The sequence below is a fragment of the Diabrotica undecimpunctata genome, chromosome 1, assembly GCF_040954645.1.
Source record: "Diabrotica undecimpunctata isolate CICGRU chromosome 1, icDiaUnde3, whole genome shotgun sequence".
Classification (NCBI taxonomy): domain Eukaryota; kingdom Metazoa; phylum Arthropoda; class Insecta; order Coleoptera; family Chrysomelidae; genus Diabrotica; species Diabrotica undecimpunctata.
The window spans coordinates 159,369,763-159,386,326 of NC_092803.1; the positions used below are offsets into that span (position 1 = coordinate 159,369,763).

The following is a 16,564-nucleotide window of genomic DNA, read 5'->3' on the forward strand; positions in this document are numbered from 1 at the left end:
ATTGTTGTAGAGTATTGTATGTTCGTTTTTCACCTAAAAGCCATTCCCAGCAAACTAGACAACAAAAGTTGTTATGCACGCTGTGGATGATGATCAAAAAGTATTTATTCAGAAGATCTTACAGTTGCATTGTAGCGTAAAGAACAAGATATGCATATATGTATTTATATTTTTAAATAATGAACACAAACAAGAGAAACTTGAGAAAGTTGAAACAAGAGAAAGTTAGTTACCGTATGATAAGTCTTGAAGCAGGGCGTCACAAAAAGTCTCACATAGCTATCAGGACAGTGGTACCTTGATTAGCGCATCAACTTCTTCCGGATACATCTTTCGACTTACTGCACATACCACACACTTTAGTTGGATGAGATTTTTTTCCTGTGACAGGAACAACTTCTGGGAAATGTCGACCGGTAAGTCTAAGTGGGCTTGGAAGCGTTGAAGGTCTTCCTCTTGACACATCTTTATCTTTGTAGTAAACCTCAATCAGTTGTATTATCCATTCGAAATTCTAGATGAGTTTCTAGCCCTCCGCTTTTCTTGTACAGCACAAAAGCATCCCACTCAGCATGTTCGAGGAGGAAGAAGAATTTTTTTTGTAATACCTCTCTTGGTTTTTTTTTTGGTTACAGAGTAATCAGCAAGATTTTGGTCGACTCTATCGACGCCACCCATAATATTGTTGTAGTCTTGAACAATCTTAGGTTTTTTATCTCCTTTCCCCGCCCTTCTTCAGTAACCATTTTAGCATTACGCAGCGTTGACAACACACAAACCTCCTGTTTATTCTTTCACTTCATTACTATTTCCTTTCCTTTTTGAAACGCGATAACTTCACTTTTGTTCATTTCAAGTTTGTTCTTCATTTATGGTAGTAGACCCTTTCTTTGCATTCTAATAGTACCGGACGTATCTTTGCAAACTGCTAATAAAAGGTCAGTTACTTCAGGGAAAGAATAAAAGTTTTCTGTAGTTAAAGAGTGAGCTTTCGACAGAAGAGGTTTCATTAGCGTCATAACAATACGTGTTGACAGTGGAAGATCTTTATATTGTTCGTCAAACTTTGTATCCTCTCCCGCATAAATTATGTTATGCCAAATGTATCCGGAGGAGGATTCACACAGCATGTAGTTTCACCTTTCACTTTCACCGTCAGTTTCTGATGTCCCGGATACATCTAGCTCAAAACTGTCATCTGAATCTTCAATACACTGGCTAGAATTCATAGTGAATAAAATAACGATTTAATTTTATAAAATGTCTTTACGTATAAACAACCGGACGCAGCACGTGTTGTTTACACACTGAGGTCGTTTACAAGCCCCCTTCCACCGTTTTATTGACGCCATACAACCTTGTAACAACTTGTTCTTTATCTGCCTTGCTTGTTTTCAAGCGTTGGCTATCGTCGTACGCAAGCTGGTAAAATGTTTCTCGGTCGGCAGCTATATAAAACAAATCCACGACCGTTCGACCTGTCCATTGTCTAATCTTACGCAGCCAGGAATTGTAACAACTACTCCGTCTAAATTCGTTCAAATTTCAAAAGCCTTACTCGAAAGAACGAAATAAATCTCTTAAATTCCCGCAAAATAGCTTAAAACGAGATATCTCGGGTTAGTTATTTTAGATACAACAAGTGCAAGACGAATTATCTCGGGATAGTTTCTTAAGGGGTTAAATAAATGTTACCAGTGGATCAGGGACAAGAAAAAACAAAAGCTTCGTAACAGTATATTTACTAATTTACGCAAACAGTTTGTGCAAAGCTTCCGTTTCCATTCTAAAAACATTGAACTTGTCCTTTTGAGTAACATTAGTAGCTCCTAGCTCTTGGTATATTTTTATAGTTGGATTCCAGTTCAGAACGTGAAAAAATCCACGTTTACAACCGCTAGCATGAGCATTTTTCATTACTGTCAGGAACAAATTTTTTTCAATAGTACTATCCCTAAAATAAAAACATACATTTTTAAATAAAATCTTGCAAAGTGATCCACATAAAGCAATACTGGTTAGTTGTTAGATGTGAATACGGTTATGTATGTTATATTTTATCGTATATTAGAAATATACGAATACTAAAAGGCCTTGAAAACCCATCTGTCTTGGGATTTGGTGTGAATAGAGAACTTATTTCCAAGAATAATTTCAAATAATGAGTTTCTCATTTGATGATAGACAATTTATATACCAAATAAGGATAATATAACCTTCGCCGTAGCCGACCCAAGCCCGTTGAGAAAGGAGGATCGTAAAAGGGCTGACTCTAGATCTTAGGGTGTTCACTAATGCCGATAGGTGGGTATTACAAATACCAAGAAATGTCTCCAACTATAGAACAGCTAACATATAGTCCTATCCTATCCACAAATCCTATCTCCTAATGAGAAGGGTGAGGGCGAGTCTCCAGCGCTCTCAATAACTGGGGCCACTCAGCTAAAAGTAGAAGAAATCTTCTCGGCCCACCAGAATTGGAGATTATGGCGACGGATCTGCTCCCCATCATAAGGAAAAAATATTCTAAAAATTCCTAGAAATAAAACAACGGACAGTCCTAACGGAAAACGATCCAATTTACGAAAAAGGTAAATGAGTTTTGGAGCATGGAATGTACAAGGTATTAGAACTAAGCTAGATGAGGTGTTGAAAGAAATTAAGAGATTTGAATTAGATGTAACAGTCCTTATAGAAACAAAAAGAAAAGGAAAGGACACACGAGTTTAAACATTTTGTTCATTTCTATAACACAGAAGGAAACAGTAGAAAAACATAGAAAAACAGCAGCAAGTGTAAGTATACTGACAAAATAAAGGCTATCACGAAATATTAAGGATTATAAAAAAATAAATGAAAGGCTAGTAAAAGTTAAGATGAAGCTAAAATGACGTAACTAAGTGTGGTAGCCGGCACATATGCACCTTCTGCACATAAAAAGGACGAAGTGAAGGATAAATTTTACGACGAATTGACGGACTTGGTAGAGAGTATTGGATCTAGAAAGGAAGTAATTCTACTAGGCGACTTAAATGGTAGAACCGAAAGAAAAGTAAATACCAAAGTGATTGGTCCATTTGGAGAAGAAAAATAAAAAATAAACGGTGAAAGATTTATAAGTTTCTGCGATCATATGAATTTAAAGATAATAAATGGATACTTCCATAATGGTGATAAACTAAACATACAAAAATTAGAATCAGAAGACGTCAAAGAAAAACTGAAACAAGAAATTAATGCAAACCTAGAATCCACACCGGAATCAATTGAAGGTGATGTAGAACAACAGTGGCAATTCTTTAAAAATGTAATTATCGAACCAAGTCGCAGAGAACCCACAACAACCAGATGCAAGAAAGGAGATTGGATGACAGAAGAAATCTTGGAAATGATGAAGGACAGAAGAAGGCAAAAGAATATCAACAAAACTCAGTATCAACAGCTGCATAATCAAATAAGAAGGAAAATAAGAGTAGCTAAAGAGACTTATTTGGCTGGAAAATGCCAAGACATAGAAGACTTACAAAACAAATATGATAACTTCAATCTCCATAAGAAAGTTAAAGAATTAGCTGGGGTAGCAAAACAAAAAAACTTCAAGCATACTAATGGACAAAAAAGGAAACATTTTAGTGGAGACAGAACAAAAATTAGGAAGATGAAAACAATATATAGACGAATTATTCCATGACCAGAGACAGGAAAATACATATGAAGATAATCAGAGTAAAGACGAGGGACCCGAAATAACAAAATCAGAAGTTAAGCATGCAGTAAAGTCCATGAAAAATAATAAAGCTGCTGGTCCAGATGAAATACCAAGTGAATTGCTAAAACTGGTCAATGAAAAAAACATAGATCTTTTAGTCCAACTACTAAACACAATCTATTCCACAGGAATCATTTCACGTGAAATGCTGACATCAACATTTATTTGTTCGAGAGGTTTGGAGGAGGAGCATGCCTTGGACCGGAAGGATTGGCGGAGGAGAACGGGAATACGGCGATAGCCGTCTCCAAAATGTGTTTTATTTACAAGTTGGATCCTGTAATATATATAACATTTATTTGTCTACCAAAGAATGTAGTGATTATCGAACGATCAGTCTAATGTCACATACCTTAAAAACCCTGCTAAAAATCATCCATAATAGAATACACCCTAAGCTGGAGATGGATATTAGTGATTCCCAGTTTGGATTTCGGAATGGAGTGGGCACAAGAGAGGCACTATTTTCTTTTAACGTGCTGACCCAAAGATGTTTGGATGTTAATCGAGATCTTTATGTATTCTTTATAGACTACAACAAGACATTCGATAAGGTAAAACATGACCGACTTATAGAAGTACTCAAAAACAGGAATCTGGATGTGAGGGATGTAACATTGATATCAAATTTATACTACAGCCAACGATCAAATTTGCAAATTGGAAGGAAAGCGTCAGAAGAAGTGGAGATAAGGAGAGGGGTCAGGCAAGATTGCATACTGTCGCCATTATTGTTTTATGTCGGCATAAAAGTGAACGGAAGTTTAATTAAAAACATTAGGTATGCCGACGATACAGTCATAATAGCCGACAACTTGGACGACTTAGACAGAATAATAAACAAAATATTAAGATATAGTGGAGAATACGGACTCTCTCTTAACATCAAAAAAACCAAATTCATGAAAATTAGCAAGAACAACAATACAAACGAAATATTAACGGTAGGCGGCCAGCAGATTGAGAGAGTAAAAAGATATACTTACTTGGGAACGATAATCACAGAAAATAACGATTATACTGCAGAAATAAGAGTCAGAATTGAAAAAGCACGTGCCAACTTCGTGAAAATAAAAAAGATTTTGTGCGGCAAAGATCTCACATTGGCCCTCAGAATAAGGCTAATTAAATGCTATGTACACAGTGTACTCTACTATGGAGCTAAATCATGGACATTAAACCAGAATACAATAAATCGACTTAACGCGTTTGAAATGTGGACATTCAGAAGATTGTTAACGATTCCATGGGTAGATAGAGTCACGAATACAGAAGTGTTAAGGAGAATAGACAGAGAGAGAAAAATGGAAAATACAATAAAAGAAATGAAATTACAATATCTCGGACATGTGATGAGAGGCGAAAGATACAACATCTTGAGACTCATAATTCAAGGAAAACTAGAGGGTAGGAGAAGCGTAGGAAGAAGACGCGTTTCCTGGTTGAAAAACCTGAGAGAGTGGTTTGGTTGCAGCAAAAAAAAATTGTTCAGAGCAGCTGCCTCGAAGGTCAGAATAGCCATGATGAATGCCAACCTTCGTCGCGGAGATGGCCCTTAAAGAAGAAGAATTTATACTATAAGCTCAAGGATATTCATAAATTCACGTAGACTCAACCAAAAAAATTGATAATCGTACCACTGTATATACAAGGAAAACCCAATAAAGGTTAATGACGTTAGAATTGATCGAAAGGCAAAGTGTGGATCTGATCACCATTTACTTAACGCGTAACTACTATTTACATTTAGAGGAAGCCAACGACAAAATGAAAATGAAAGTTCAATGAGACTGCAAGCCATTTCAACAAACAGATAATAATCTATAAGGTTTTGAAAATGACTTTAACCAGTTTGACCCGAATGAGGTTTTAACGGAATGAGGTTGAATTTAAAATTACACAATGTTTGTTACTCCTCACTCGCGGAGCGCCACATCCCGTTTTAATTATTGAAGTGTTTCAAGAAATTAAGTAAAAACTTTTAAAACTGATAGTGGTAAGTGTTGGAATAAGTAAATTTACTATTAATATTTAAACTGTAAGGTTCAGAAACATTTTTTGTATTATAAGTAATATGTTGGATAGACTGTTTTAATTTTTAAGTTCATGCGCACTGTGTGCGAATATTGTTGTTAGATTTTAAGCGCCATGTTGACATGTTGTATGTTTTCCATTAAACTCATTAATATAAATAAATAAAAAGGTTTGTGATTTTATTTACATATTAAATTAAAAATCCTAATAGGTTATGTGACCAGGACATTTCCACTGCGCTACAAAAGTGTTAAAGAATACAGAAATCGTTAAAAAACTTTTTCACGTGGCGCGTATGTTGTGTGGTGTCTAGGTTAGGCGTCTTTGCTTCTGTTCTATTGAATTATTTTACTCGACGAAATGTCTGAACAAGAAAAAGTTGAAACAAGAACCATTAATAATGTTTTTGTTAGCCCTGGTGCTCTAAACATTGAAAAATTAGATGGAAGTTGAAATTATAAAATCTGGCAGTTTCAAATGAAAATGTTTTTAATAGATTATGGTCTATGGAACTGTATTACTGGTAATGATAAAGATGCAGATAAAGACCAAAGGGCGTTAGCCAAATTAAGTTTATCGGTGAAACCAACTTGCTTAGCTCATCTGAGAAAAGCAAATACATCCAAAGAAGGTTGGGATAACCTAAAAAAGGCGTATCAAAGTGCCGGTCTAACTAGACAAATGTTTCTAAAAAGAAAGTTATATCGTGCAAAGTTAGAAGATTTTTGTTCCATTAGTGATTATATTTCTGGACTACTTGATATTGTTCAGGAACTTGCAGAATTAAATGTAGTGATTGATGATAGTGAAGTTGGGACATTGATGCTATGTGGGCTTCCCGACACTGAATAACAGGTTGTGAATAGATACTGTGCAACACATACAACTATTAAAAGTGAAGAAGTCATTACCTTGTTGAATGATATTACAGATCGTGAAAGTTGAGGGAGAATGGTGAGGAAAAAGCTTTGTTTACAAAAAATAAGAGTGAAACCTTTTTGAAGTTTCAAAGATTTAAAAGACTTGTTGTCAATTTAGAGCTCTATTTAAGGATTCAGGAATAATACATGAAACTACAGTGCCATACACTCCTGAACAAAATGGTGTGCAGGAGCGTGCCAATCGGACGGTTGTGGAAAAAGCTAGGGCTTTGCTTACTGATTCTGGTTTGTCTAAAGCTTATTGGGCAGAAGCAGTGGCTACTGCAATATATTTAAAAAATCGTAGCTCTACTACAGCTGTTAATGGGACTCTTCCTGAAGAAGTATGGACTGGTTCCAAGGTCGATTTGAGCCACTTAAGAGTATTTGGATGTCAAGCTTATGCCCATATACCTAGGAATTTTTGAAGTACGTGATGTTAAATCTAAACCCATAATTATGGTAGGGTATTGTGAACATACTAAGGGTTATAGATTGGCTGATCCCAATTGTAGAGAAAAAATAGAAAAATGCAGGTTGTATTTTTTGAACACATAATGTATGGAAAGAATTCAATTTCGACTCAACCTGAGGTTATAATAGAATTAACTCCTTTTATTAAGGAACTTAATGGAAATATTGGTGATGAGTCTATAAATGATGAATCATTTACCATCACTCATGATTATTCAAATGATTCTAAAAATCAAGAATCAATTGATGCATACGTTACACATTTCTCTGATTTAGATGTAGATTATCCTGATGAATTGGAGGATAGAAAAAGGCCATTCAGAGAGAGGCGTCCACCAGATTGGTTAACAGATTATGTTACCTATCAATTAGTTAGTTCTGATGAGGAACCTGTTACAGTAGAACAAGCTTTAAAGGGTAACAATCGTGAACAATGGTTTCAAGCCATGCAGTCTGAATATTATTCACTTATAGATAATGATGTTTGGACTTTAGTAGATAAACCAAGTAATAAGAATATTATTTCGTCTAAATGGATTTTCAAGTTCAAAACAGATGCACAAGGTAATACTCGATAAAGGGCTAGATTAGTAGCTAGAGGTTTTTCTCAATCTTACGGAATAGACTATTTTGATACATTTTCCCCTGTGACTAGAACCTCAACCCTAAGGTTATTATTTGCTTTATCAGCTCAGTTAAATCTGTTTGTTGAACATTTTGATGTTGTAGCTGCTTTTTTGAATGAGGAGTTGAAAGAAGAGATCTATATGATGCAACATGAGGGTTTTATCAAACAGGGAGAGGAAGAAAAAATTTGTTTCCTCAAACGATCAATCTATGGATTGAAACAGGCTTCTAGGGCCTGGAATGATAAGATTAATCAAGAACTATGTAAGTCTGGTTTTCGAAGATCAAAAAATGAACCTTGTTTATTTTTTAAAATTGAAGAAAAGTATATTATTATAATAATTTTGTATGTTGATGATTTCTTTGTAATTCATAATAATGTATCTATGAAACAAGAATTGTTTAATGATCTGCAAAGCAAATTTAAAATAAAGGACTTAGGAGAAGCTAAACAGGTTTTAGGCATTCAGATATCTAGATATAATGATACAATTTATCTAAGTCAAAGTAAGTACATTCACAATTTTTTGAAGAGATTTGGATTCTTAGATGTCAAAGAAGTATCCACTCCATTGGAACAAAATGTAAACTTAAGCAAAAGTAAAGATACCAAATCTCATTTAAATAATGTTCCATATCAAAGTATTATTGCTTGTCTTATGTATTTGGCTGTGACCACAAGACACGATATTTCTCATGCAGTCAGCATGTTGAGTCAATTTAATCATGGTCATACCATTGAACATTGGCATCAATTAAAGGGATTAGTTCGTTATGTAAAAAATACAGCGAACTTGGGAGTTTCTTTTACAAAAACTGATTATTTTAATCTTGAAGGTTTCTCTGATGCTTCTTGGGGTGATGATCCTGAAGATAGAAAATCTTATACCAGTTTTGTGTTTAAATTAGCCTTAGGACCAATATCTTGGGAAAGTAGAAAGCAAAGAACTGTTACTCTTTCATCTTCAGAAGCTGAGTATATCGCAGCATCAGATGCTTGCAAGGAAGCTGTATATTTAAATCGCTTACTACATGAAATTTGTAAAGATTACAAAAATAATGTTACTTTGTTTGTTGACAATCAGAGTGCAATTAAAATTGCAGAGAATCTAATGTTCCATGGTCGGACCAAGCATATTGGTATCAGGTACCATTTCATTAGAGAGATGGTAGCTGAAGGTACAGTTGAACTATTGTATAAGCCAACTGATGAGATGACTGCCGATGTATTAACCAAGGGTTTGCCTAGAGTTAAGCATGAAAAATGCATTTCTGACATTGGCATGCAGATAATCAGAAACTAAACAATTTGTTATATATAATATGCATCAGTGTATTTCAATTTTTTGTTTAATTTCTTGATGTTCTAACTTTACAGTTTAAGGGAGAGTGTTGGAATAAGTAAATTTACTATTTATATTTAAACTGTAAGGTTTAGAAACATTTTTTGTATTATAAGTAATATGTTGGATAGACTGTTTTAATTTTTAAGTTCATGCGCACTGTGTGCGAATGTTGTTAGATTTTAATAAAAATAAATAAAAACGTTTGTGATTTTATTTATATATTAAATTTAAAATCCTAATAGGTTATGTGACCAGGACATTTCCACTGCGCTACAAAAGTGTTAAAGAATACAGAAATCGTTAAAAAACTTTTTCACGTGGCGCGTATGTTGTGTGGTGTCTAGGTTGGGCGTCTTTGCTTCTGTTCTATTGAATTATTTTACTCGACGAAATTTATGAACAAGAAACAGTTGAAACAAGAACCATTAATAAGCATGGAATGTACAAGGGTTATTAAATCCCATAAAACTCCACGAAATTTGCAATGAAGGGTGAGATAAAACAAAAAAACTCTATAAATTGAGAATTGAGAAGTACAACTCAATTTAGAGCTTTTAGATTTAGTTTTTACGGTAAACGAACATATTTTTTTGATTAACATGTACACCTTTGAATAGTGGATTTGTTTAGCATATCCCTTCACTCTTGTCTATTATAGATAGTTTTTCAACGATGAAATAATCATAAAAACAGAACACTGATTATTTCTTTTGTTACACTTAATTTTAAATTACCTGTAGTCTGGTTTCACATACAATCCCTCTAAATATACTGCTTTGCCGTCCCAAGTGGAATACATATGCGAATATACAGCATATCCTATCAACTTGTTGTCAGACGTTTCTGCGACTACACACTGAAAGCCTGAAGAGTTTTCTGAGTAATCTTTTTCCAATGTTTTTTGATCAATTCTTAATTTGTGAACTTTTTCATATTCTGCAAGTTCCTAAAAGAATAAGATAAGTAAGGTAGAAATTGACTTAAGTATTAGTAAATTTAGGTGAAATTCATCTTCGCGCATATTGCGACATTAAATCTTCCAGTGCACAAACCACCGAGATCTTTAGATCATTACTTAAGGGTTTCTACTTAAAAATTGCCTTTTTGTTATTATTTTCTCTAACCTTGGCCCCTAATATTTTCTTTCCTTTTTAGTGCCTGGAAAAATTTCTGTAAGAAATTTCTCAAAGTGTTGACTACGCCATTGGTAGTCAAATATTTTTCTCGTAACTAATAATTCTACCAGGTAGTTTTACACCCAAATAGTTATTAGTAGTATTTCACTGAGTGAGGACGCCGTTTTTAATAAAAACGAATTGAGAAACCACCAAGTGTGGACGCCGCTTTAAATAAGTAAGAGTTGAGAAACCACGAATTGTGAACGCAATAATTGTTTTTTGGTAGAGTAGGTACTAATTCTCGATTATTTGTGTTATAAAATTTAGTTTAAACGTTACATGCTAGCAAACTCCGCTTAATATTATACAGGGTGTCCCGGAAAATAGTGCGTTCCTTAACGATATGTGCAGATTGCAGCATTTAAAACAAAAAAGCCTTATAACATTTTTTTATGAAGTTAACCGTTTTCAAAAAAAATTATTAACTTTAATCCATTTGATTATTGTTCGCAGAAAAGGAAATACAGCCGGCAACGTTGCGTTCCTTGTTATTCTTCTTTAATTACTGTAAATCGGCTATCATGAATCATCGATCGTTAGGCATAATATGTATTGATACTGATAACAGTGATAGAGAAAAAGCATGTATTTGTTTTTATTAAATATTTAATAATTAAAGTTTGAATACTGTTTTTACTTACATGGAAAATTATTATTATAATAAATGTTCGAAATGGCCACCATTTGCACAGATACACGCGTTTATTCGACGAATCCAATTATTCTTAATATTATAAGTATGTAAATTATGTCTGATTATTTCAGCAGCATCAAAAATTCGTTGTCGCAATTTAGCTTCTGTTTTAATTTCATCCTGGTTGTCGTATACTAATGATTTTAGATGTCCCCAAAAATAAAAGTCCATAACATTGCATTTTGGTGTTCTGGGTGGCCACAGAACGTGTCCATTTCTACCGATCCAACGACGAGGAAAAGTGATGTCGAGGAAAGCTTTAATATGTCTCGTAAAATGTGCTGGAGCCCCGTCATGAAGAAACCACATTTCAGAGCGTATTTGTAACGAAACGTCTTCAAGAAGTATCGGTAGAACATGCTGCAAAAAATTTAAATAGGATTCTCCATTCAATCTTCTGGGAAGTTCGTACGGTTCAATCAGACGATTACCAATAATCCCAGCCCATAAATTTATACTAAATTGTTTTTGAAAATTTGTCCTACGTATAGCATACGGCTTTCATCACTCCACACGGGACAATTGTGAAAATTAAACACACCATTTCTCGTAAAACAAGCTTCATCTGCACACAACACTTTGCATGGAAATTCGGATTCTCTGGCGATTTTGTTTTGAAACCATCTACAAAATCTTAATCTTCGAGGTAAATCGCCTTGGTGTAAATCTTGCACTCGTTGGTAATGGTAAGGATGTAACAGTTGTTCCGTAAATGTCTTGTGAACAATGTTTTTTGAAATGCCAACCATTCTAGCCACAGATCGAGTACTTACTCTTGGATTATTACTGACTATATCCAAAATCACATCTTCTGCATTTAGTCTACGGTTACTTCGTGTTCTACCGCTAGTTTTTTTAGGTATCACACAACCCGTCTCTAACAACCTTTGGGACACGTTCACAAAACTTCGGGCATTAGGATGTCTTCGTTCGGGATAGCGTTCAACATAAAGTCTAACAGCCCTATTACTGTCACAGTGGGCTTCACCGTACGTAATTATCATATCGTGATACTCGCGAATCGAAAACATGACAATACTATTTATTCTTGAGCTACGGGTAATTACAACTGTTTACAAATAATGTACCTTTTCTGTATCAAAATAAATTAAACTATCGCATTCTGCCCGTATTTGCTTTTCTGTGGACACTAATCAAATGGATTAAATTTAATATATATTTTTTTTGAAAACGGTTGACTTTATAAAAAAATGTTATAAGACTTTTTTGTTTCAAATGCTACACTCAGCTCATACCTTTAAGGAACGCACTATTTTCCGGGACACCCTGTATAGTGATTATTATTATTAGGAGAACGAGCAAACTAATTCTACTATTCAAAAAAGAAGATAAAAAACAGCCAGAAAAATACAGAGGTATAAACTTGTTAAATACTACCCTAAAACTTACAACTAAAATTTTACAAGTAGTAATAAAGCAGAGAATAAGTTTAGAAGATGAACAACAGGGTTTTCGTAGTGGAAAATCGTGTACAGATGTAATATTCGTTGTAAAGCAAATTACTGAGAAATCACTAGAGTATAATAGATCAGCATTTCTGTGTTTGATTGACCTAAAGAAAGACGCTTGACAAAGTAAGACTCAAAGATGTAATCCATCATTGGTATAATAGAGTAGTTCCTCTAAATATTATAAAAATTGTCGAAAATATCTACCAAAACAACAAAATTGAAGTCAGAATAGATGGACAACTTACAGAACCAATAGAAATAGGCAGCGGAATAAGACGAGGGGACTCATTGAGCTATATGCTCTTTAATTTAATAATGGACGAAATCATCAAAAGCGTTAACAAAGGAAGAGGATACAGAATATGAAACAAGGAAATAAAAATACTCTGTTACTAACACGACGAAATATTGATAGCCCAAGATGAAGATAGTCTGCAAAGACTGGTCCACAAATTTAACATAAGAGCAAAATAATTTAATATGACAATCTCATCTCAAAAAACTAAAACAATAGTAGGCAGCAAAGACCCAACCAGATGTAAAATAGAAATTGATGGCATCAGTATTGAACAAGTAATGGAAATAAATTACGTGGGAATTACACAGTCCAGCTACAGAGACCTGGACAAAGAAGTGAGAGATCAAGTACAAAAAGCAAATAGACTGGCAGGATGCCTTAATAACACTATATGGCGAAACAGACACATTAACACTAAGATGAAGTCAAGAATTTATAAAGCCAGTGTAAGACCAATAATGACATATGCCTCAGAAATAAGACACAGCCACAACGCAAAGGCTACTGGAAACGGCAGAGATGAGAGTACTGAGAAGAATTACAGGAAATACGCTGAGATCGAAAGAGAAGTGAAGACATTAGAAGAAAATGTAATTTACAGTATGTAAATGAATGGACACAAAGTAGAAAAAAGAATGGAATAACCACATAAGCAGAATGGAGGAGACCCGTGTCATCAAAATAGCAAGAAATAAGTCACCAATCAGCAAAAGCAGTATCGGACGACCGCGCAAAAGATGGAGTGACAACCTTCCATAAAGGTATTAATACGTAAATGAACAAGAAGAATAGCTTATAAAGAGAAAGAAGAAGATTATTATTAAAGACAACGTCCTTGGTTCATACCCGATTTAGTTATCTTTAACTGTAAGAGAGTTATTGTGTTTGTGTTTCGCGGATTACTGAGAATTAGACAGTGAAATCTGCGGTTTTAAATAGCTGAGATAAGAACTTTCCGAAAGAACTTTGACCAAACCTTATTCTAGTAATAGTAACAAACTTAGCCATTAAATTAAATATTTCTTAATTCCTTTATTCTTTTATTCCCACTTCAGCGGGGGTCTTTCGAATTTTAATTTATTAAATTCCTAATTCCGCTCGAAATGTTAGTAAGATCGCCATCCCAATTTCTTGATCATCTTCCAGCAGTGTCTTTTACGTTACATTATGTATGTAGTACAATGTTGTACAGATGTAACAGTTACATACTAAAAATAACAGCGTTACCTCTATATATTTATCTATTTGAATTGTTAAATAGTTGTTGATATACCAGCTGCAACTAACCAGATAATGTTCATAAATACTGTGACTTTGACCTTGTATATGATAAGCTCGTTTAACAATAATTTAAAACATACCTTTATCATTTGGAATACTTGCATCATGTCTCTTACTTCAGCTTTTCGGATAATTGCATCTTTTGTATCACTTTCGGCCATTATAAAATTTAAATCAATTATTTATTTAAATTAGTTGTTAAAAACTCTAATATACCAACACCAAGTAAACTATTATATCTGTTGATAAAATCTGCCGGTAGGTACCTTTTCTCTCAGCTTAAAGTTGTTTATCATTGACACTCATTGACTTATTAGAGATGGGGATCATATTTAAATTTAGTTACTAAAGTTATACATATTATAGTTAATTAATATTCTTAAAAATAAAGCTGCCAACTTACTGATTCTATCTATAGAATATTAAAAAAAAAAGAAAACTGTTCATCTTTGTGGGATCGGTACCTGGTACTTGCCCGAAACTTTGTAGTAGTTCGGATATAATAAGTTACTCTTTTTAAAGACGATGAAACGTCTACCTTTTCCGCTACCTACTATATTTATTTGGAATAAACCATGAAAATGGTACAATTATTATTGCATTGAGAAAAACACTAGAAAATCTAAGAAGTTAGACCATTTTTACTTGAAATAATATGTTTCATAACATTTTTTGTCTTTACATTAGAAAAAGAGTTTTATAATGGACGCATTTAGTTCGTTCAGTGAGTATGGGTACTAAATATATGTATAGGTCCTGCCTACTACCTAGTTAAATCGGTGATTCTTCAGATAAATCTAATTTCTATAATTTTTTCTGCATTAATTTTATTATGGCCACATAACCTAAAAAATTGCAAACTATTTTTTGGCATTAATATTGTTTTTAGACAGGTTCATTTATTTCTAAGTTTATTTTTACATTATTGCTGAGATTTTTTTTTATTATCTTAGGTGCAGAAACTTCAAAGAAGATCAGTTAGTACATGACGTTGTTGATCACGATCATCTGGCATCCACAACTGTTTGATTTTATGTCCGAAATAATAAAATTCTACAGGTTTTTAAACATAGATGGCCTCGGAGAGTTGAAAAATTGGAAAATTAATAGAAACAAAAAAGTTGAAATACTGGTTAAGAGTATATTTTGAACGGTGGCGTAAAAATTATCGCAAAGCTTTTCGGTAACTTGAAGTGTAAATTCAGAAAGGGGTGTATTAATTTATCTTCATTTGACGAAACACGTTTGACTCATTTTGGAAGCTCGGTGAATATGTGGCGCTGAATGGTTATTTGTATGACTTCTATGACTATCGTTCATAATTAGAAAACGCCCTAAAAATGGATCTCGATTAGAAAAACATATACACTTTCCATACGTATCGAACACATACAGTTTGCAAGAAATATTCTCTTAATACATTAAAGATAATTAGCGGCTATCTGCGGAGATGCATTTCAAGACAAGATTACTCTAATTGCCAAGAGTTAAGAGGAACTATAAGCAAAAGCTCTAGAAAGTTAAAGACTAGAGTTGAAACTAAAAAGTACCGACAATGATAATATAAAAAAAATTTTCAGTTGCAAAGGAGTTTCATTTACAAAAAGGAGACTCATCAGGAGAGGTAGATAGTTTAAGGAGTGACTCAAAGAAAACTACAGACGCATATATACTATTTACAAAAGGCTTTGCCTTTCCCTAAGTCTGTGGCGTACTGCAAAAGAAATCTAAATCTATCATAATCTAGGAATACATTCCTTCAACAGCCAATCTGGTTACAGATATGTATGGAACGAAACATGCATGGCTCACGAAATTGACCAAGTTCAACTCACTTTGCATTATCTCAATAACGGAAATGATTCTGACAGAGATGATACCGGAAGTGATGAGGAAGACCAGTTCAATTACACTTTCCAAAGTATTGGCCGAGGTACACTATCTCAAAGCATGGATATTACAGCTGTTTCTCGAAAAAATACAGCAACTGAGAAAACAGTACTGTCAAATAAAACTGTGACTGAAACTTACGAATCAGGAAACAAAAGAAAAAGGGAGGTTGCAAAAATCTCACAAGATTCTGAAAACAGAAAAAAAAAAAATGTATGAAAAGAATCGATCATAAGTGGGAAGAAAAAAAACTGTAAAAAGGAGCCATAAATGATATTATCAAAAACAATATGGAACCCATATACTAAATAAATGGGAACAACAAAATTTGAAGCCAATCGATATGTTTAAATTATTGTTTGATGAAAAATTCATGGAATATTTTTGTAAAGAAACGGTAAAGTACGCTTTACAAAAATCCTGCCGTTTCTCTTTGTCTGTTGATGATTTATAAAAATACTTTGGCATCTTTATCCTCTCTGGATACCACCCATTGCCATATAGGAGAATATATTGAGAATGTCGAAGGGACTCTTACTAACATCTAGTTAGTAATACTATGAGTCGAAACAGATTTGAAC

General features: G+C 33.8%; 1 protein-coding gene across 1 annotated transcript; it reads right to left on the reverse strand.

Moving 5' to 3' along the window:
- Nucleotides 1-1,723: 1,723 nt before the first annotated feature.
- Nucleotides 1,724-14,393, reverse strand: LOC140441088 (thialysine N-epsilon-acetyltransferase-like). The gene is made up of 3 exons (XM_072531525.1): nt 14,174-14,393; nt 9,905-10,116; nt 1,724-1,954 (listed from the first exon to the last, which is right to left on the reverse strand). The coding sequence occupies exons 1-3, from the start codon at nt 14,252-14,254 to the stop codon at nt 1,750-1,752; spliced, it is 498 nt and encodes a 165-aa protein (XP_072387626.1). The 5' UTR covers nt 14,255-14,393; the 3' UTR covers nt 1,724-1,749.
- Nucleotides 14,394-16,564: the final 2,171 nt, after the last annotated feature.

Excerpts from the sequence above, each read along its gene's own strand:
- LOC140441088 (XM_072531525.1), bottom strand. The coding sequence starts at position 14,254 with ATGGCCGAAAGTGATACAAAAGATGCAATTATCCGAAAAGCTGAAGTA. Across the intron at positions 10,117-14,173 it reads AAGTATTCCAAATGATAAAG|GAACTTGCAGAATATGAAAA; the intron begins GTATGTTTTAAA and ends TTATTCTTTTAG. Across the intron at positions 1,955-9,904 it reads TATGTGAAACCAGACTACAG|GGATAGTACTATTGAAAAAA; the intron begins GTAATTTAAAAT and ends TTTTTATTTTAG.